Raw genomic sequence first — 21,043 nt, 5'->3', positions numbered from 1 at the left:
TGAGTAGTACAAATCATCTCCTCTAGCGACCATTTGGCCCAATAGAAAAAATGCAAGTCGAAAATAGAAACTGCCTAACGTGCACTGTGGACCTGGTTTGTGTAAGACAGATAGCCTATCAGATATCTAGTTGCTCTTCTTTATAATGTACGGGACTATGCTGACTTGTGATAATCACTAGCTTTCATGTCAGTACATAAACAGTGTATCAACTTCATAAGAGATGAAAGAAAAAGCTTTTTCAGTAACGATAATACTGACACACTCGTGACTTCTGATACTTAATAAGCTACTTGTTAGACGTGTGTCGTCCCGGGTGCGCACGCGCAGTTAATTTTATTTCCTCGTCAATGATTGTCAGCCCCGCCCATTGCGTCATGGTGTACGCCTACGTCACGGCGTACGGCTACGTCAAGGCGACAAGCCACGACATTCACGGCATCGCCATTTTACAGCAGGGAAAGAATAGGCGAGCGTTTCGGAGCGAACGCAGCGGAAGACCAAATAATTACAAACGGTAAATATATTTTGGACGGTTAAATGGCCGTGTGAATTGTTATATATATATATTTTTTTTTTACAATTGGCTGCGACAGTTAATATTAACACTTGCTTTTGTTTATGGGTTTTAATTATAGACGTATTTTCGCAGGCGACGGCCATTTTCGATAGTAACTACGATAGCGCGTTTGCTAATGTTACACTCCCCGTGGAGCCGAACAACGCGAGAATCGGTCCGACGATTTGATAGTCAGACACATTTGATGTATATAGATTCAAATGAAACGCAGGGATAACCACCATGCCGTCAAACTCATTTAGTGAAATGAATCGGAAGAAGCTAGGGTCGCGTACCTGCGCCATTTTGTGCTGCTAACAAAGGCGCGGGTTGCTCGCGCAGCGCCGCAGGCGCCAACACGGACCACACCAACATGGCGTCCTGCAGGTCTTAGTCTTAACGTTAGTCTTAACGCTGTAGTTGCTGAGAGCTTCACGGTGTTCGATAACAGCGCTAGCGTTAGTTAGTCAGGAACCGAAGAGCCTAATTTGCTCCAGGCGTTTACCGTGAGCCACGCCAGGTCCGCTCAGCCTCGCCTGCCCGTTTCAGCTCCGCTGCTCGACCTCGTTATGGACGTGAGGAGCTGAGAGTTTCCATGTGCTATGCATTTCCACACCATGAAGACAGATAATGTCCTTCACCAGAGCCTGATTTACGTTTGAAAACCTCAAACAGGCCAGCGCTTGCTCGCGTTCATACTTGGGGCTAACGACGGCAAATTTGTCTGAATTTTATCAAGATGATTTTAACTTGTTGTTAATCTACCTCTCTGTCTTTACTATGTTGTGTGTGTGTGTAACATGTATATTACATGAAAATCTAAACGAACGATTCTTCTTTCAGTTTCTCATTCGCGTTTGCAGAGTAACCGTTTTTGTTTAGAGAATTGAGGCCTATTGAAATGGGAGGTAAACACAATTTTTCATACTTTGCATGCTAATTTGTATACTAAATGTATTGTCATCTCTGATTTCATATACTAAAATGAGTATGATATTGGGACCTGGAACGCTTGCAGTAGCGTTTCCAGCTCTTGTGCAATTTTAGTTTTATTTTTACACAATTTAACTTATTTGTTTAAACACAGTTGTGTTTAAATACTGGAGCAAGTGTTATTTGAATAATGCACGTTTCTATTCTCTCACCTACAGTAGATAACTATTTTTTTAAGTAAACGAGGTAAACATTTAGAATTTATTTTAATTGGTCCAAGTCAAAAATTTCTAAATTGAGACACTCTCCCTTTTAGCTTTTTGGAAATGTAAAGCATTATTCAAATAATTCCCTGGGTACATAGTTTCTCTGGTTTCAACGTTGGGTTGATTGTAGTTTTCACCAATATTTACCTACTGTGGTGTATTGAAGATTCTTAAACACATTCAAAAGGTGTTTTTGAACTGTGTAACTTAAGTCTATTGCTCATGTCTGCTTTGTGCTAAAGTGTGACAATGTCCCGCAACACACTGTTCTTTTTTTTTCTTTCTTTCTTCAGATCCCACAATGCATAGAGACTGCCCCTTGGATTGTAAGGTGTATGTGGGGAACCTTGGAAATAATGGCAATAAGTCTGAGCTGGAGAGAGCCTTTGGCTACTACGGTCCTCTGCGCAGTGTCTGGGTGGCCAGAAACCCTCCTGGCTTTGCATTCGTTGAGTTTGAGGATCCACGTGATGCTACAGATGCTGTCAGGGAACTTGATGGCAGGTAAAAATTAAGCTCCAACCTAGAATTGTGACTACAAAGAGATGAACAGTTGCATTGGTCTTTTGAATTGAAGTTCACAACAGAGTATACTGTTGCCTCTTTTTCTCCAATTTCCTTAGTGTGTTTTAGTGCATGTTTGTCTGATGTATACGTTGCGTGCTGTGATGCAGGACTCTGTGTGGTTGCCGTGTGAGGGTTGAACTGTCCAATGGTGAAAAACGTTCTCGGAACCGGGGTCCACCACCCTCCTGGAGCCGGCGCCCACGTGACGACTACCGTCGACGAAGCCCGCCTCCCAGGCGCAGGTAACTCCTCCCTCCCAATCACTTGTGTGAAGTGTTATCATTATCAGAGTTGACTAATCGATTTCTGTCCCCTTCTTTCAGTTTAACCATCCCATAATACTCCTGCTTTCTCTTTCTCTTTCTGCACGAGCTGTTGTAGAACCTGTAGCTCCTCGTTACCGTGGTGCAGTTTTCATCCTCTCCTGCCATTTTTTGATCGTTAAGTTGCAGATGTCAGGATAGCACAGACCCAGTGGTCTTTTCCTCTTATGTGCCAATGCCCAAGTCTGGGTTTTAATGGTCTTCTATGGATAATAGCACTTCGTTTAACAATGCTTTTGTTATTCCATTCCAGATTAGTTTTGGAGATGTAGCCGAGTATTAAATGTTACAGATCTCGCTAGCTTTTTTGGAGTGTCTGGTAGGCATTTCTAAAAGGCAATAATGTATTGATGGCTGGAACGTTCTCTACCTCTCGTATTCTGAGTTGGGTGGGGTGGGCTAATGGTTGAATTTGCAATCTTTTGTTTCATTTAATGAAGGTTGTTTATTTTCTTTTTATCATCTATATTAATAAAATGAACCCCCGTTGCAGAGTCACCACCATGCCTCTTCTCACCAACCTCTGAGTCAGTCAACTAGTCCTCTTTCAGCATCATGTGACCAGCGTGCCCCAATCAGCTGGCTGGGTTCGTGTCACATGACCCAGGCATGGCCAGTCGTCAGGTCGCACCAGCCCATTGGTTCCTGAGCATGCCGTTCTCAGCTCCTCCTCTTCCTCCAACCTTAACACCCAATCGGCAGCGGCCCACTTCACATTCCTGACCAATCAGCGTTTTACGTTCCCAAATGTCTACACTACAATCCACCAGCAACAGCCTTCGGCTAACCAATAAAAGCAGGAAAAATCCACTACAGCCAGCCCCCATCCGCAAGCCAACTAATCAGCTGGCAGCATCTGGCCTGCCATATTCCGCCAGTCCCGCCTCCCCGGCCGGCAGTCTGCCTCCCCTTCGCCATTTCTAGCTTGTTGAAAACCAAAAGACTAGTAAGTTTTTCCTGCTTCATACAGTTTGATGCTGAATACAGTTGTAAAATGAAGAGAGGTTTCATCTTTTTTGAAAAGGAGTCTTTTCGTTTGAATCAAAGATACAAGGGTTGGTATGCAAAATAGTTTAAAGGGGGACAGTTCTTAATTAAAAATCATATAGGAAAATGTTTTCCTGTTTAAATGGTGTAACATGGGGCTGTCCCTTTTTAAACTCCAAACAGGTTACATTAATTTCTTTTCTTTTGGGCATTATGGTCCAGTGCTCCTTTGAGGCATTATGGTCCAGTGCTCCTTTGGGGATCTTTGACTGCGCTGTGGGCAACCGCTTTTGTTTTTTAATTCAGTTGTCTTTCTTTCCTTTTTCATTACCTGTAGCGACAAAGGTCTCATATTTCCCCTAAAGCTGCCTTAAAGGCATTCTTAGCCCTTTTCTGCCCCACATTGTCTTCGTTAGGGTCCCAGTGTGCTGTTGTCCAGGCACAGATTAAACCCTGTCTAATGCATACGGAGGTCTTCTGTTTTTGTTTGTGGGGTGGTTTTTTTTGTGTGTGTGTTTTGTTTGTTTTATCCTTGTGGCTGAGACTCTGTTTAGGCTGTGTCTGGAGAACTTCTTGTCTCCTGTTTGACAGTCACTGTAGAGCAGCCACTATTGACCAACCCACACAGGAACTCTTATGGCCGCAGGTGCCGATCGTGTGCCCTGGCCCACGCCTGGCACCTCTCTCCCCGTAACCCGGGCTGGTGAGAGAGTGCAGTGAGTGCAGGTAGTTTCTGGCAGGATAAGGGCTAAAGGGGCAGATGGTAACAGTGCTACCCCCCTGTGGTTCACTCTGCTTTTGTCTGTCACCCCTTCTCCTCCTCAGATCCCCCCGTAGGAGGAGCTTCAGCCGCAGTCGCAGCAGGTAAACCAGTGTGCTTATGACCCTCCTCCTTTACATTAGACTTTTTAACGTCTTTCTAGTTTTTTTTTTTTTTTTTTTTAGTTGCGCCGTTATAGCGTCCTTATGTCATTTTCTGATCTGTCTGTAGGTCTCTCTCCCGAGACCGTAGAAGGGAGAGGTCTCTGTCCCGAGACAGGAACCACAAACCATCTCGTTCCTTTTCCAGATCAAGAAGGTATGTGGTGTAATTAATCTGAAGTGACCTGAACATGGTATCCGAATGATCGCCTGAATGTTGACGTATGACCGTTTCATTTCTCAACAGTCGCTCCAGATCAAATGACAGGAAGTGAGACACTCGTCGTTACAGAAGGATTGTGTAAAGACTATGATAACTCGTCTTTTAACTCCAGCGTTATGGACTCTCTGCCCTTCGAGTCATTTTGCTTTTTTTTTTTTTTCTTCCTTTTTATATAATGATCCGATATTTTAGAGCGGTTTTGTTTGTTCCCGGCGTGTGAGCTACACTGTAGTTTGATCCTCATGTCCCATCAAGCAGCATTCCAGCTTCTTTTATTTTTCTTTAATGCATGGAAGGTCTGTGACTGTAAGGAGCACTCAGCCATTTTCACTGTGACCAGTCCCTCTCACGTCCTGACTTCATTCTTCTGGAGGCGTGAAGTGAAAATTAGCTTTTTGTTTTTGTAAGTTGGTGTTGGAATTTTCTCTAAATTGGACTTCATGACTGCAGCTTGACATGAGATGTTGAGCACTGTGGAGACCAGTTTGACCTTCATAGATAGTTTAGCTCCTTCCCCCCCTAGTGTTTGTACTGTTGAATGTTTATCTGAAATAAAAAATGGTTTCAGGGTGATCGGGCTTTGTGTTTTTTAATACTGTCAATGGGTCTACATAATGCTTATAGCAATCTGTTCCTCACTGTTCAAAGCCTTTTAAATGCATGGCACTGTTGTAGTCAGTCTGGCCAATATGTTCTATCTAGAGCAGGAGTGGCCAATCTGCGGCTCTTTGCCTGGTTTCATGCGGCTCGCGAGCCGGTTCGCTCTCACCTGCACTAACGGTCTGTGCCGTGGCCCGGTTACCTCATCAGCTCTGAGGGTGACACACTGCTACATATTCATGCTGCGCGGTTTGTTTACAAGCCTAGCGAGCCGCTAGTACTTTTAAAACCGGCGTAGTGGAAAACGCGCATTTGACTCTTCACACGAGTTCCTAATTTGCCAACTACTGGCGATCGATCGATCTCGATATAATACCCCCCCCCCCTCAACAATTTACATGTCCCTGTATGATGGGGCTCTTTGCCGTAACGCAGTAAAAAAAAAAAAGTGGCTTAGTTTCTGATGGGTTGGCCACCCCTGATCTAGAGCTACACAACTACAACAGCAGAGGGCAATATTGAGCTAAACTAGCTTAGTTGTGAATGTTATCTCCCTCCCAAGGGAAGAAAAGAGACTCACCAGCTGAATTTAGCACACAATGGCTGTGTTTGAAGTAGCCTACTACATACTGGCTTACTGCTTGGGCCCCTATGCAGTATGCAAATAAAATTTTTTCCAGTATGCGAAACATCCCCGGATGACGTACTACTTCTGCCAAATATTCCAGTATGCGAACACCGCTATCTTCGTGGTGTACTCCATCCAATCAAGTAATCATTCATGTGACCCCATAGTATACTTTGCTTTTGTCGCATATTGGAAACTACTGCATAATCCTCCGATATGCAGTATCCAGAATGCCAGTTTCAGAACATGGACAACATTAGTTGATGTATTTGTCCCGATCATCAAAGAAATGTTAATGTGGTTATTTTTAGATATAAGCTTATAGAACCAATAGACCTAACCGACAAAGGAATCCTCTGGGTTTTATAATATCACATACTATATTATGATAAAGACATTGCCTATTCCCATTTAAAATTCAGGGTGAACTAAGAGTTTACTTGTCATGTTACCTGATGTTTCATGATGGGTTTAGCTTTACTACCAGCCTGTTGATCATGGTATGGTAGCTGTGTGTGTGTGTGTGTGTGTGTGTGTGTGTGAATGAACTCAGTTATGAATGAACAGTTCTGACTGAAATGGTATGTACTGTGTTTGCTGCTGTCTATTGGAGATTATCCAATAGACCGTTGCTGTAACACCACATGTTAAAATTAGAGTACATGTCTGTTACAGTGAGACTAAAGCTAATTCAATTTGGAACTCTGTTATAAATGTGTAAAACCAGTAGTAAGAATCTGGTTGGAAAATTCGCCATGACTGTACACTGCATACCTGCACCAATAATGCACCCAATTTAGCATCGTAATATGTACAAAGTAGTTCCATCACCTATGTATACAAATTATCTGATATAGTGTTTACTGTAGTGAAGAAAATATTCTAATGGCTCTAATTTCTCAGAGCATGAGTGCCACTGTGGGGGTTTAATGAAGCAGAATTTTTGCACCCTGGTTCTGACCTTTCAGTAAAGGTGAAAGCAGATTAGTCATCAGAGGGGCTTACGTAACTAACTCAGGATTAGGGTGTGTTTCTACACCTTGTTATTAAGGTATGTATTCCAGCCGCATATTACACACGCGTTGTGTGTAACTGTTATGTAACTTCACTTTTGGTGAGTGTCAGAACACACATGGACACTTACGCACACTGTATAGTAAAAAACAAGAATACTTACACACTGTATAATATAATTCAAGGTGCCACACAGAATTAACCTTAAAAGGCATTCAAAACATGGGAGTTGAAAAAAAAACGACTTCTATTTCTGACTTAATTTTGCTTGAATTAGGCAAAATTGGAGGTGGATTAATTTGAAGACCGCCATTTCGTTTCAACAAGCCTTTCCTAACGCTCACATGGAAGGAGAAAGGCCTTCCTGTTTCTGTGGAAGGATTCTGGTGGGAACTAGACGCATTACTTTATTAAACAGTCGACATTCATCTTCGTCATTATAAATGTTGTTTTAAAAAATGATATTGTAGTAGGTTTCAAGTGGATGGATGGCACAATCGCTGAAAGAGAAGAACACGTCGTGCTGTGCATGAGTTCCGCACAACGTGTCCTACTACAGAGCCGCGTGCATGACTCACTCTAGACACGAATGTATATTTTCTCCGCGTGAGACGCCGTCTAGAACGAGTCTTGAATCTAAGCAAACAACCGGCTCCGCCCTGTCGAATCGTGAAACGAACTCCGCCTCCCAGCCACGACACGCACTAGCTACACGTGTACCGGTTCGAACCACTCCGTCGGTGAGACGCTCAAAACTGCGCGCGCTTTTCTGGTATGTTAATAAACGCGCTGTTACGTCAGATAGCAACGACACGCCCTTTCTTGCTCAGCGTTAACAACCGATGTTAACAACCAGTGTGTTAACCGATCCGTCTTACATCTTAACACCTTTTTATAAAGTCGTTCTTTCATTTTTCTTCTTAAAACTGACACTGACAAAACTTACTAGTTTAAAAAAACAAAGACAAAGTTCGCACAGAGCGAAGGCCACACCAGATTGAATAGTCTGGGAAAGGGTGACTGTCCCCATTTTCAGACTAATGAATGACAACACACCAGTCATAACAAACATGCTTTTGTTTCAGGCACTCATTTTGATTTCCACTTTGTGCCAGCTTTGTTAATGAGGCTTAATTTTTATAATACTGCTTTCAAAATCCCAGTAATGGTTTAAATTTGTATAACACACTTTTCAAAATGTCAGTATGGTTTTAAATTTGTGTTCTTAATAATTGCTGAGGCATTCCTCCCTGTGTGCTGATTCAACTGTAATTCATCTACATCTGTGATTCAGCAGGTTATTCCAAGCAAGCCCTGAGCATAACACCCTGGTGACAGTGTTCACAGGTGTAAGAATATAATAGAATTCTATTCTATTAGAATATAACTAATAGAATTTTATTGTCATTGCACATGTCGCAAGTACAAAGCAATGAAATGCAGTTTGCATCCATCCAGAAGTGCTATCAAAAATGTAAATATGTATATAAAAAAGGTACAGTAGCTTGAGTATGCTGTGACTAAGTATAAATATATACAGGTTATAAATATGAAGGGGTATAAACAAAGTAGCCTATAATAACTATAGGTACTTATGGACAGATTAGATTACACTATTGTATATATACAATAGTGGGAAATATATACAAACAGATGAAAGAACTGATAAGTGGTATTTAAGTCTGTGTGTTATTGTGTTAGGATACAGTCTGTCGTTATTTTCAAATATCAGGAGGCAGGGTACACCTCAGTGAACGGACCCCAACATGTTTGGCTGAGATTGTCATTGTGTTGTTTCTAGTTGTTTGTGAGTGTCTTTCATCACAGAGTAATGGTCTCTCCAATCACTGACACTGATTTTCAATCTCATAATACAATCTTCAGATTGTGAACATGTAGAGGTAACTTTTAAGTTGAATGTGTTTTGAGATAGTTTCTGCATTAAAGAAGAGTATTGGGCTACATCAGAGCCGGAGTGGCTAATCGGGAGGATTCCCGATGGGCCGGCTCATGTCAATTTCTAGTTTGGGCCAATTGAGGGAAAAATAATTTTGTACTGGATTTGGGCATGAAACTCCCGGGCTGAAAAAGTGGCCCACTCCGGCCATGGGCTACATTATTCACTCTTGTTGCTATTGATTCAGTTCAGGGAAGAGTAATTCTGTTTTCCGCATTGATGTGATGCACAACCTGTAGTTTGCAGGGTTGTAGGGTTTGCATTGGTTCCCTATCTCTGTCACACAGTAGTTGGTAGTGGCATTGTGGTAGTTGCTGAGCTGGTACAGGTTTATCAAGCACAAACCTGCACATCTTGAGTGTGAGTGCTGGAGATCTGCCTGTGCCCCAGAAACAGCCAGTCAGCACAGAGGACAGAGGAGGCCTTACACAGAGTTATTATTAGATTGTGTTTATCAACAAATCAATGAATAAATGTTTCTAAGAAAGTGTGTGTTAAATGTAGTCCTTTCATGATTTGCTTTTAGAATGACATGTAAAGTGTTCAGTGTTAATTATAGACTACTGTTACTCTCCTCTCTTACAAAGGCTCTGTGTCTGGTGCTGGTCATTAGGCCCCCAGTGGTCTCCTTGACTCACAGCCAGATCTCCTTAGCTCTGTCTGCGTGCACTGAGGCGGTGACACTGCTCTGCTATTGTGCATGTTCTGGGAATCTGGAATGCTGCCAGGTGTGGAAAAGCTGAAAGAACTCTGAAATCAGAATGTGCCCCTGCTGTCCAGATGCAGTAATTATCCTTCTCCGCTGATCTGGATGTACATAATATTATTTTCTCCTGTTCCTCTGATCAATTCCACTTGCAACAAATCCTCAACATTCAAGTGTTCCTTAAGGCCCCAGAAGGAAAGAAAATGACAAACAATCTTTATCAACCTGATACACTTCATATTACTAAAGTAAGAAAGTTACTTAACAAAAAGCCCACAAGTCTGTAAACAGAAGTTCATGTTTATTAAAGGTCTGGGGATGTCTTTGTAAATTGGTGTATGTTAATTTTTAAACTAACCAAGGGCAATTAATAAAACAAAATTATGATGAATGAAGAACATCTAACTGCAACAATTATGGAGAGTTTGTTTGTTTGTTTTTTACCAGTGAACATTCAGATGTACCATAATATATAACCTATCCTGGTACAATTTTTCAAAATTTTCAAATCCAAACATGTGATAGCCTATTGTTATTGCTTTTAAGCCTAAATAATACCTTGCTTAATTCAATATCCTAATTAACCTCTGCATGCTTTTTGGTCACATGTTTACCAAAAGCCTATAAATAACATTCTTATAGCCTACTATTCTACACTGCTTGTAGAAATCTATCACCTTCAGAGATGCCGTTTGTAATAAAGTTTTAAGATATTTACCACGCACAGACTATTGCGAATCTCTTGGGATGAGCTACGATATTTGCTCGTAATTTACATTAATTAGCGTCTCTATCCTAGCGTTGCCTTTTTAACAGAGTGTTTGCGTGGCTGATTAATTTACATGCATTCGTGTTTCTGAAGTAGCCATTTATATTTGAGAAGTATGCAAATAAACTGCTTAAATAGCCTACGTTAATATATTCTGAACAATGTTTCTGTTTACAACTGTTTCATAGTGCTTTTAATTCTTTCTGAATTTTAATCTGTAAAGAGTAGCGAAGGGGAAAGGAAAGTGACTTAGTCTGGTGTGTTAAAATTCATATTCATATTTTCATATTACAAAGAAACAAGGCTGTACGCTACACGTGAAGACCTGAACGCGATTCGCGGGATTTCCCCCCATCCGTGGCTCGACTGGGAGCACGTGTACTGGGCGGAGCTTACTTAAATTTCGGCGCGTTGAAACAAGAGACTAAAGTTCGAGTATGCAGTCAGAAGATAAGCTTCCGTAAGATTGAACATTAATCACTTTATAGATGTATCTTAAAACACAAAAAAAAACATAGTCTATGTAATTACAAACAAAAAAATGAATTATCAACTTAGAAGAGAAATTACACTAGGGAAAGCATAAACTTAATAGTGTATATTGGACATAATGGTCTTCCCAACATTAACATGCAGTATCCTGTTATAAGGATGTTTAGAGAAACATCCAAACTCAGGTTTAGAGGTGTTATAACTGAACGAGACGCGTCCGATTACGTGAGACGCATTGGAATGTCTGTATAGAAAATGGCCACAGAAGGGCCTTTTGGGAAGAGGACCCGAATTTCCTTCAACCGGACAACGCAAGATGGGAGTCACGTGTTTTCTTGTGTTTACCGGGTTAAATGCACGTGCTTTTCTCTATAGACCCCGCCTGCTGTTGAGCTGGATGTTCACGCCCACCGAGAAAAGGCGAGGGGACCGTGGAGAACGGCCGTCATTATTAGTTAGAAGTTAAGTGGACAAAGTTAGCTGGGATAAAGTATACATACCAATTTCTTTAGTTCAAGATTAGCTGAAATCGATTTTTGATTTTCTTCAAAGAGTGAATGATACTTTGATAACTTCTTCTTAAAGAACAAACCTGCTATTTGACGTTCTGGTAGACACATCGCTATCGTGTAAGTTGAATGGTTTGATTCATTTTCAGTGTCATGTTTTCCTAAGTAATACGGTGGGCTCTGAAGTTTTGTCTTTATACCTACGACTACATGAAAGTCTTTTCTGAGGTTCCACTCAGAAGTCATTTTGTTGGAATTGGTTCTGTTATTTTGTAAGAAAAAGTTTCCAAGTAGTCGGCATACTGCCACTTTTGTTTTAAGTTGGATTTTATGAGATTGTTTTAATTTGGTGTTTAAAAAATATATAATTTATTTGGCATGCACGTGCGATAACGCTAGGCTGATTGATTTGACTGCGAGATGCACCAGGGAGTCTGGACGCGAGCGTGCACGAGATCCACATTCACGTGGACCATGGCTAGTAGGAAAATAGGTCATCTTGATTTCTGAGTCATCTTGACTTCTGACCAATGATTCAGAAGTTGGTCTTACCGCCACAGTATTTGTATTTTGTGGTGGGCTGGACTTTCATTGGAATCAGCCATTAGAAACCACAGTTGCACTGGCATTTTGAATAGTTAGGAATGGAATCATTTGAACATCATAGGGTAATTATATATATATATATATATATATATATATATATATATATATATATATATATATATATATATATATATATATAAATATATAAAAATTTTCTAATTATATCATACATGTTCAAATGATTCCATTCCTAACTATTATATATAAATCATTTGGACATCATATGGTAATTATATTATTATAGAAATATATATATACTCCACCTTGTCTGATCTCTTGTCTGTGTCACTTTTGTGTCAGGCTCCTCACACTATTGTGCAATATGAAATCCTCATCCTTGTTGCATCCTTACCTGCCTGCATGTAGGATGAATGTTTGTTAGGGGAATTCTCTAGCTAGGCAGACACACGCTGGGCTGATACACAGACAGTGGAAGCTTTAGAGTGGAATTTGGTTTTCATCCAAGGCTGTTTTACAAGAGCACACGGACGTAATTTGGGGGGGGGGGACATGTCCTCCCCACTTTTTCAAAAGCCGGTTTTGGTCCCCCCCCCCCCCCCCCCCCAGTTTTTACGGTTAAAACCAAATATTTAATTTAGTCATATTACGTCCATACAAGAGCAATATCATGATTCAATGGCGAGGCTATTTTTCTGCACAGTAAAATCTCATTAAAGAAGAATGTAAAAAGCCCAAACTAATACTTGTTTAACCATTACATTAAATTTTCCAACAACCAAACAATCAAATGTTAGGCAAAGCAGCAGAAACCGTCAAAGAAACTTCAGTAAACTTGATTAGGTCAGGATTGGTACACTGATACCCCCTAGTGGATGTGGCTGCTCACTGCAGCGTCCTAATAGCCTGTCGAACATGTTTCCACTTGTCCTAGTTGCTTTGCCCAGGCATGTATGAGTGGTACGGGGGCGTGGCCAAATAGTCTCGCCCCATCTATTTAAAGGTGTAGAGCTGTAGCAACATATCATTCTACATCTATACTGTGAATCAGAAGCTTCCTGCTGCCAGTGATTTAGCACAGGGTCCACCATGGTGAGATGTCTCTACATGCCTTCCAGATGTGTTTTAGTCAGTTAGTCATTTACATTCATATAACCACCAATATTTTAAATATAATAATGTGTATAATTGTAACCATATGTTGTATATTTAACTTACTTTTGCTTTTTGACTTGAATAATTCGTTTTTCCCTAAAAATGGCTGCCATTTAAAAATAGTAACTTGGTTTACTCTTTAGATCAAATGTTATTTGGCTTTTTGTATATTGTTATTATACAGCACTCTGAACCAGTCTTAGGCCAAGATTAGATCTGTTGTTTTAGAAAATTATGTAATGACAATATATAGTATAATTTCCCAATCTTTATTAATATTTAAAAAATAGTAAATACTGAGTATATATACATTAACAAAAAAAACAACACGTTTTCAGAACAAAATGGTTTATTATTAGAGTTAAAGATGACCTGTTTTGGAGAGACTGTCCTGAAGGGGGGGACAGTAATGCTGCCATCCCACTGTGGTTCGGGAGAGGCTTCCTGCTCCAGTGTAGGGGAGGTCACACTCATGTACTTGCTACAGGACCCTATATAAGCTATTTTTTATGATTTCTGTGTTTTAATACTGCATACCTATTTCCTGTATTTTCTGGTGTATGTATAGTTAAACCAGATTTTCAGCTGCATTACATAACCACACTTTCTCTCTGTGTGTGTCTGTCTGTCTCTCTCTCTCTCTGTAGTGTATGCTCATGGCTTTCAACAAGCGGATCCTGAGATCTCTGAGTAACGGTCCGACTCGCCGTAATCTGTTCGGCCCAGTTGATCGGGAGCAGCTGCTAGTGGAGTATAAAGATGCTCTGCATAAAGATCTGGAGGGCGCGGCACGGCGTTGGGGTTTTGACTTTGTCTCAGAGAAGCCTCTAGTGGGCGGAGACTTCCAGTGGGAGGGAGTTCCTGGGGCTCGTGTACCTGCTCTCTACCGTGCATGCTCTGTGGGGGGCGTGCCTCGGCGACAGGGGGTGAAGTCTACAGCAGTCACAGCCTCTGGGGTGGAGCTTCGGACAAGTCGGTCTGCAGATGAGAAAGAGAATGTTCCTAGAACCCCTGAGAAGCATATCAGTCCCTCTCAGAGCTTGGAGAAAACTCCTGATAAAACTCGCACGCTTAAGAGGAAGCAAACCAACATCACAGGTACGTGTGTATGTGTGTGCATGTGCGTGTGTGTGTGTGTGTGTGTGTGTGTGTGTGTGTGTATGTCCACATGTATGTGTGCTTGCAGTGGTATTTGTCTTCCATTAGGCCATTTAAAAATAGGTTACCATTGTGTGTTTGTGGTTTTAGGATCGTTGGGTTTGTGAATTTAGGATCAATGTGTTTGTTTTGAGGCTTTTCTGTGTATGAACTGTCCTCTTTGTTCCTCATTCAGATTACTACAAGATTAAACAGCATATTGTGGAAACTCCCAGGAAATCAGGACAGTGAAGAGCCAGTGAAAAACCTGTCCTCAGAACACAAATGCACATACGCTGCTCTCAGGAACTATATCTACATAGACTGTATAATATATATTTAAAAGAAATGAAAAAATGAAAACACTCAGTTGTGGAAAAATGTAGCTTTTCCCCATTCTAATTAGTAATTTCAATTTGTGCTTTTAGAGGAACATGTCACATTACTCCTGTGTTCCCATTACTTCATGATCCCTGTTAACATGGAGACAATGAAGCAGAATAAGGTAGACACGCACTTTTAGAAAAGACTGGATCTGTATCAAGTTTCTCTCCACTGAAATGACTATGTTCATCTGGTCCACCTTAAGTCTCTCTCCTCTGAAACGGCTGTGTTCATCTGGTCCACCTTAAGTCTCTCTCCTCTGAAACGGCTGTGTTCGTCTGGTCCACCTTAAGTCTCTCTCCTCTGAAACGGCTGTGTTCGTCTGGTCCACCTTCCACTGTACTGTGCCAGTGGGAGAAAGAACATGTTCCAACCAGAGCTCAGCGAGCAGCACACTTACACCCTGCTAACCTTACCTCCTAACCTCTAATCCTAACCCCTAACCCTAGCATCCCAACCAGAACACAGAGAGCAGCACATTTACACCTTCCTGAAGACTTGCTGTGTAGGACTGTGGTCATGTTTTTATAGGAGTTAAGAGGAGTTCATTTTTGATGTCTAGACAGATGAAGAATCTCAGAATCTCTCTGGCTACATCAGGCATGGCTTCAAACACTGACTAAGTCACCTTATATCAAAATATACAGAATTGAAATCCCAGCAAATTAAGGTGCGTTTAAACACCAGCATTCACAAATCTAGAGTGCATGAGGTCAACATTTAGAGACCCAGTGTCCCGAACCTTTATAGATCCTGCCTGCACGAGACAAGTGTTTACAGATCCAGCATGCACAAGGCCAGCATTTTATATGTACATTTTCTCTGCAATCATTTTGTGATGACGTTTTTCTGTCTTTTGTTTTAATATAGGACTGATGTGTTTTCGTGACAAGCACATTCCTGTATATTCCTATTGTGTTTTGTATAAATATACAGTGTATTGGAAAATGAGCTTTGCTATGTATGTATCTCTAAAGTGCATGAGTTTGTTTGTTTTGTCAGTGTCCAATAGTCATAGTCTAGTCTTAAAATGAACTACTACACACTAATCCTACAGGAACCCTACATACTAACTGCACCCTGAGTTAGTTGAAAAAATAAGTTAATTCAGAAAAACACATTGTTATCCTGAGTTAGTCGAAAAAAAAGTTGATTCAGAAAAACACATTGTTATACTGAGATGCACAAAACCAATTAAATTTGACAACTAGCCTATGTCAAAAATGCTGTTGTACAGTGATTGTCCCACACATTTTAGTTTAGTCTTAGCTAACCCTGTCAGTAAAATAACAGCACATTATATCATAGATGATATTCCTGCTAAATTATTTTTTAACAAAAGTGTATTTTTACTGCTAATGGAAGCAGTAATAGTCTAGCTATAATAGTAACGATAATAATCAACCTCAATGCTTTATGTAATACACTTTTCTCTAAACATATCAAGTGGGGTTTCTCTGCATGGGACTGTTATAAACATTAACGTCTAACTAATAATAAAAAAATGGCACACACTTTCTACACTAAATTGCATTATAATAAGCGGATATACCTTTTTGTTTATAACAGTCTAACACCAGGGGGCGCCAGTGATTTGGAGCTGTTAATGCTGCCCTGCATTACTCTTAATGATGCGCGTGGCCCGTTTTGTGTTAAGTAGTGTGCATACCGAAGGTATTAACTAAAGTGTATTTGTTTATTTATTGTCATATAAATGTCATTTTGTAGGTTATTGGCACAATACAAATAAAATTTTAATTTCTTTTATTTGTGTGTGTTGAGTGTTGTGCTTTAGAGAGCATGTCAGAATGATGCGTCACTTAGTCCCACCCATCTGTCTTACTGTTTTATGTTTTAATTGAGAAATAATAAAGTGACTAATTAAAATAAAATTATATAACTATATGTTAATTGCTTAATTGACAAGTAATGAAGTGATGTGAATAATGGTTATTAATCACATTCATTCCAAATTAAACATAGTTCTGTTATAATGTCTTTTATGTCAATACATCACATAATTTTATAATTAAGCATGTAAGTCATACTGTTGTGTCACTTTATTACTTAAAAGGAAAGTAATCATACATCATTTATTTAATCACTTAATTATTTCTCATTAAAAAAAACCAAAGTGGGCAGGCCTAAGTGATTGACAGTTGTGTGATCATTTTTGCATTGTTGTAAAAACATTAGTTCATTCTGCTTTATTTACATTTTATTGGTAAATGGCACTATTCTAGACAGCAATATCATATTGTAGCTAAACAGCATTTAAATTAATTGTATAAACTGTATAAACAGATAAATTTTGTGGGTGTGGGGGTTATAGAAGTGGGTGTGGGGTTATAGTAGTTGGTGTGGGGTTATATTAGTGGGTGTGGAGTTACAGTGTGGAGGTTATAGTAGTGGGTGTGGGGGTTATAGTAGTGAGTGTGGAGGTTATAGTAGTGGGTGTGGAGCTTATAGTAGTGGGTGTGGAGGTTATAATAGTGGGTGTGGGGGTTATGGTAGTGGGTGTGGAGGTTATAGTAGTGGGTGTGGAGGTTATAATAGTGGGTAGTGGGGGTTATAGTAGTGGGTAGTGGGGGTTATAGTAGTGGGTGTGGGGGTTATGGTAGTGAGTGTGGGTGTTATAGTAGTGGGTGTGGGGGTTGTAGTGGGTGTGGAGGTTATAATATTGGCTGTGGGGGTTATAGTAGTGGGTGTGGGGGTTATAATAGCGGGTGTGGGGGTTATAGTAGTGGGTGTGGAGGTTATAATAGTGGGTGTGGGGGTTATGGTAGTGGGTGCGGAGGTTATAATAGTGGGTAGTGGGGGTTGTAGTGGGTGTGGGGGTTATAATAGTGGCTAGTGGGGGTTGTAGTGGGTGTGGAGGTTATAATAGTGGGTGTGGGGGTTATAGTAGTGGGTAGTAGGGGTTATAGTAGTGGGTGTGGGGGTTATGGTAGTGAGTGTGGGTGTTATAGTAGTGGGTGTGGGGGTTGTAGTGGGTGTGGAGGTTATAATATTGGCTGTGGGGGTTATAGTAGTGGGTGTGGGAGTTATAATAGCGGGTGTGGGGGTTATAGTAGTGGGTGTGGAGGTTATAATAGTGGGTGTGGGGGTTATGGTAGTGGGTGCGGAGGTTATAATAGTGGGTAGTGGGGGTTGTAGTGGGTGTGGGGGTTATAATAGTGGCTAGTGGGGGTTGTAGTGGGTGTGGAGGTTATAATAGTGGGTGTGGGGGTTATAGTAGTGGGTAGTAGGGGTTATAGTAGTGGGTGTGGGGGTTATGGTAGTGAGTGTGGGTGTTATAGTAGTGGGTGTGGGGGTTGTAGTGGGTGTGGAGGTTATAATATTGGCTGTGGGGGTTATAGTAGTGGGTGTGGGAGTTATAATAGCGGGTGTGGGGGTTATAGTAGTGGGTGTGGAGGTTATAATAGTGGGTGTGGGGGTTATGGTAGTGGGTGCGGAGGTTATAATAGTGGGTAGTGGGGGTTGTAGTGGGTGTGGGGGTTATAATAGTGGCTAGTGGGGGTTGTAGTGGGTGTGGAGGTTATAATAGTGGGTGTGGGGGTAATGGGTAGTGGGAGTTATAGTAGTGGGTGTGGGGTTTATAGTAGTGGGTGTGGAGGTTATAATAGTGGGTGTGGGGGTTATAATAGTGGGTAGTGGGGGTTGTAGTGGGTGTGGGGGCTATAATAGTGGCTAGTGGGGGTTGTAGTGGGTGTGGAGGTTATAATAGTGGGTGTCGGGGTTATAATAGTGGGTAGTGGGAGTTATAGTAGTGGGTGTGGGGGTTATAGTAGTGGGTGTGGAGGTTATAATAGTGGGTGTGGAGGTTATAATAGTGGGTGTGGGGGTTATAATAGCGGGTGTGGGGGTTATAGTAGTGGGTAGTGGGGGCTGTAGTAGTGGGTAGTGGGGGTTATAATAGTGGGTAGTGGGGGTTATAGTCAGTGTTGGGAACGTTACTTTAAAAAAGTAATTAGTTATAGTTACTCACTACTTGTTCAAAAAAGTAACTGAGTTAGTAACTGAATTACTCTATAATAAAATTAACTCGTTACCAGGGAAAGTAACTATTTGCGTTACAGTTAAAAAAAGGTTATATGCCAATTAATTAAGTTTTTTTTAAAAAGCAGTTTTCACAGTCAGTTGAAATGAGTAGATCAGAAAATTGTTTAACTTTTGATATTTATTGCACATCCACAGACCAGTGCAGGATAAAATCCTTTAAAATCCCAAATCTTTGAAAAAAAAAGCAAAAGTAAACAGTTACACTATATAAAGTGCATTTACATCTATGAAATTAAATTCTCTCAACCTGAGACAACTGGTTTATTTACAACAGAAGTAAACTTAACAATACAACCTCTATTCTTAATTAAATAAATCAAATACCCAGTCTGGTAGACATTCAGGAACTTCAAGTATTTTCTTAAATAATGTTTATATTGTCTTGAAAGTTCTAGTTTTCTTCGGCTTGCACCTGACGCCATTTCGGCCTCTTCTCCGTTTGTGTGGTGTCACTCGCGTGCTTCGGCGCGCGTGTAAAAACACTGGCTCTGATTGGCTACCATAACGCTGCCTTAGCCAATCGCTTACTGACTTGTTAAGTTAAACAGGTGTTACACCGAGAACTGTGACCTATCGAGGTCTGTTACTCCTCACTAGCCTGGGCAGCAGTCCGCTCGCATTACTGTTAGTATATCAATATATAGTAACGCACCGCTTTTAATGACCAGTAACGTCAACTGCGTTGTAACGACAGGAAAAGTAACTAATTATATTATCCCGTTACTGACAAAATGACGCCGTTACCTAACGCCGTTATTTTTAACGGCGTTATTCGCAACACTGGTTATAGTAGTGGGTGTGGGGGTTATAGTAGTGGGTAGTGGGGGTTATAGTAGTGGGTGTGGAGGTTATAGTAGTGGGTGTGGGGGTTATAATAGTGGGTAGTGGGGGTTGTAGTGGGTGTGGAGGTTATAATAGTGGGTGTGGGGGTTATAATAGTGGGTAGTGGGAGTTATAGTAGTGGGTGTGGGGGTTATAGTAGTGGGTGTGGAGGTTATAATAGTGGATGTGGCGGTTATTATAGTGGGTAGTGGGAGTTATAGTAGTGGGTGTGGGGGTTATAGTAGTGGTTGTGGAGGTTGTAGTGGGTGTGGAGGTTATAATAGTGGATGTGGGGGTTATAATAGTGGGTAGTGGGAGTTATAGTAGTAGGTGTGGGGGTTATAGTAGTGGGTGTGGAGGTTATAGTAGTGGGTGTGGGGGTTGTAGTAGTGGGTGAGGGTTGTAGTGGGTGTGGAGGTTATAATAGTGGGTGTGGGGGTTATAATAGCGGGTGTGGGGGTTATAGTAGTGGGTAGTGGGGGTTATAGTAGTGGGTGTGGAGGTTATAATAGTGGGTGTGGGGGTTATAATAGTGGGTGTGGGCAGGGCCGGAGTGGGACACTTTTTCAGCCCGGGAGTTTCATGTCCAAATCCGGCCCAAAATTATTTTTCCCTCCCAATCGGCCCTGACATGAACCGGCCCATCGGGAATCCTCCCGAATCTCCAGATTAGCCACTCCGGCTCTGGGTGTGGGGGTTATAATAGCGGGTGTGGGGGTTATAGTAGTGGGTAGTGGGGGTTATAGTAGTGGGTGTGGGGGCTGTAGTAGTGGGTGTGGGGGTTATAATAGTGGGTAGTGGGGGTTATAGTAGTGGGTGTGTGGGGGTTATAATAGCGGGTGTGGGGGTTATAGTAGTGGGGGTTATAGTAGTGGGTGTGGGGGTTATAGTAGTGGGTGTGGAGGTTATAATAGTGGGTGTGGGGGTTATAGTAGTGGGTAGTGGGGGTTATAGTAGTGGGTGTGGAGGTTATAGTAGTGGGTAGTGGGGGTTATAGAAGTGGGTGTGGAGGTTATAGTAGTGGGTAGTGGGCTGCCTTTCTGGCAGAAGCAGACGTCTGGAACCACAGAGACTTGCTTGAGGAGCACACGTTGCTATGGTGATGACGCCAACATTTCCCATCACACTGTGTTGTTTACGTCTCTAGATTGGTGCGATGATCCTGCAACCCTCCCCCACTCAACCAAACTCTCCGCCATGTCAGTCCTCACATCCCCCTGCTGCTAGCATTAGCATTAGCAACTCATGTTAGTCCCTCTTGCAGAGCTGAGACTGCGCCGCTGACATCTATGTGATGAACCGCTCAACCAAGTGTGTGCGTGAGCATTTGGGTCTGCTTGGATACTGCAGTGTCTGCGTGTTTAGTGCTTTAAAAAAGATCTGAGACACAGTACGACAGTCTAAATCCCTCCCCCCTTCCGTCTGTTCCTCCCTACATACAGAGCACATCTACACGCCTGCGCTA

The 21,043-nt window shown here is 41.5% G+C and overlaps 2 protein-coding genes across 3 annotated transcripts; both read left to right on the top strand.

Annotated features, from left to right (window-relative positions):
- The first annotated feature begins 386 nt into the window (after positions 1–386).
- Positions 387–5,352, top strand: srsf3b (serine and arginine rich splicing factor 3b). Its single transcript, XM_077001349.1, has 7 exons — positions 387–517; positions 1,403–1,467; positions 2,052–2,262; positions 2,433–2,567; positions 4,461–4,499; positions 4,627–4,713; positions 4,804–5,352. The coding sequence occupies exons 2-7, from the start codon at positions 1,461–1,463 to the stop codon at positions 4,829–4,831; spliced, it is 507 nt and encodes a 168-aa protein (XP_076857464.1). The 5' UTR covers positions 387–517; positions 1,403–1,460; the 3' UTR covers positions 4,832–5,352.
- A 6,009-nt stretch (positions 5,353–11,361) lies between these two features.
- Positions 11,362–16,455, top strand: cdkn1a (cyclin dependent kinase inhibitor 1A). 2 transcript variants are annotated; one of them, XM_077001107.1, is made up of 3 exons: positions 11,362–11,574; positions 13,821–14,271; positions 14,507–16,455. In XM_077001107.1, the coding sequence occupies exons 2-3, from the start codon at positions 13,824–13,826 to the stop codon at positions 14,560–14,562; spliced, it is 504 nt and encodes a 167-aa protein (XP_076857222.1). In that variant the 5' UTR covers positions 11,362–11,574; positions 13,821–13,823; the 3' UTR covers positions 14,563–16,455. The 2 variants fall into 2 exon arrangements, with proteins under 2 accessions (XP_076857222.1, XP_076857221.1); XM_077001106.1 differs by lacking the exon at positions 11,362–11,574 and adding an exon at positions 12,999–13,110.
- Positions 16,456–21,043: the final 4,588 nt, after the last annotated feature.

This window comes from Brachyhypopomus gauderio, chromosome 1 (genome assembly GCF_052324685.1).
Source record: "Brachyhypopomus gauderio isolate BG-103 chromosome 1, BGAUD_0.2, whole genome shotgun sequence".
Taxonomy (NCBI): Eukaryota; Metazoa; Chordata; class Actinopteri; order Gymnotiformes; family Hypopomidae; genus Brachyhypopomus; species Brachyhypopomus gauderio.
Note: the sequence above shows the minus strand (reverse complement) of the source record. Positions and strands in the feature narration are given on the sequence as shown.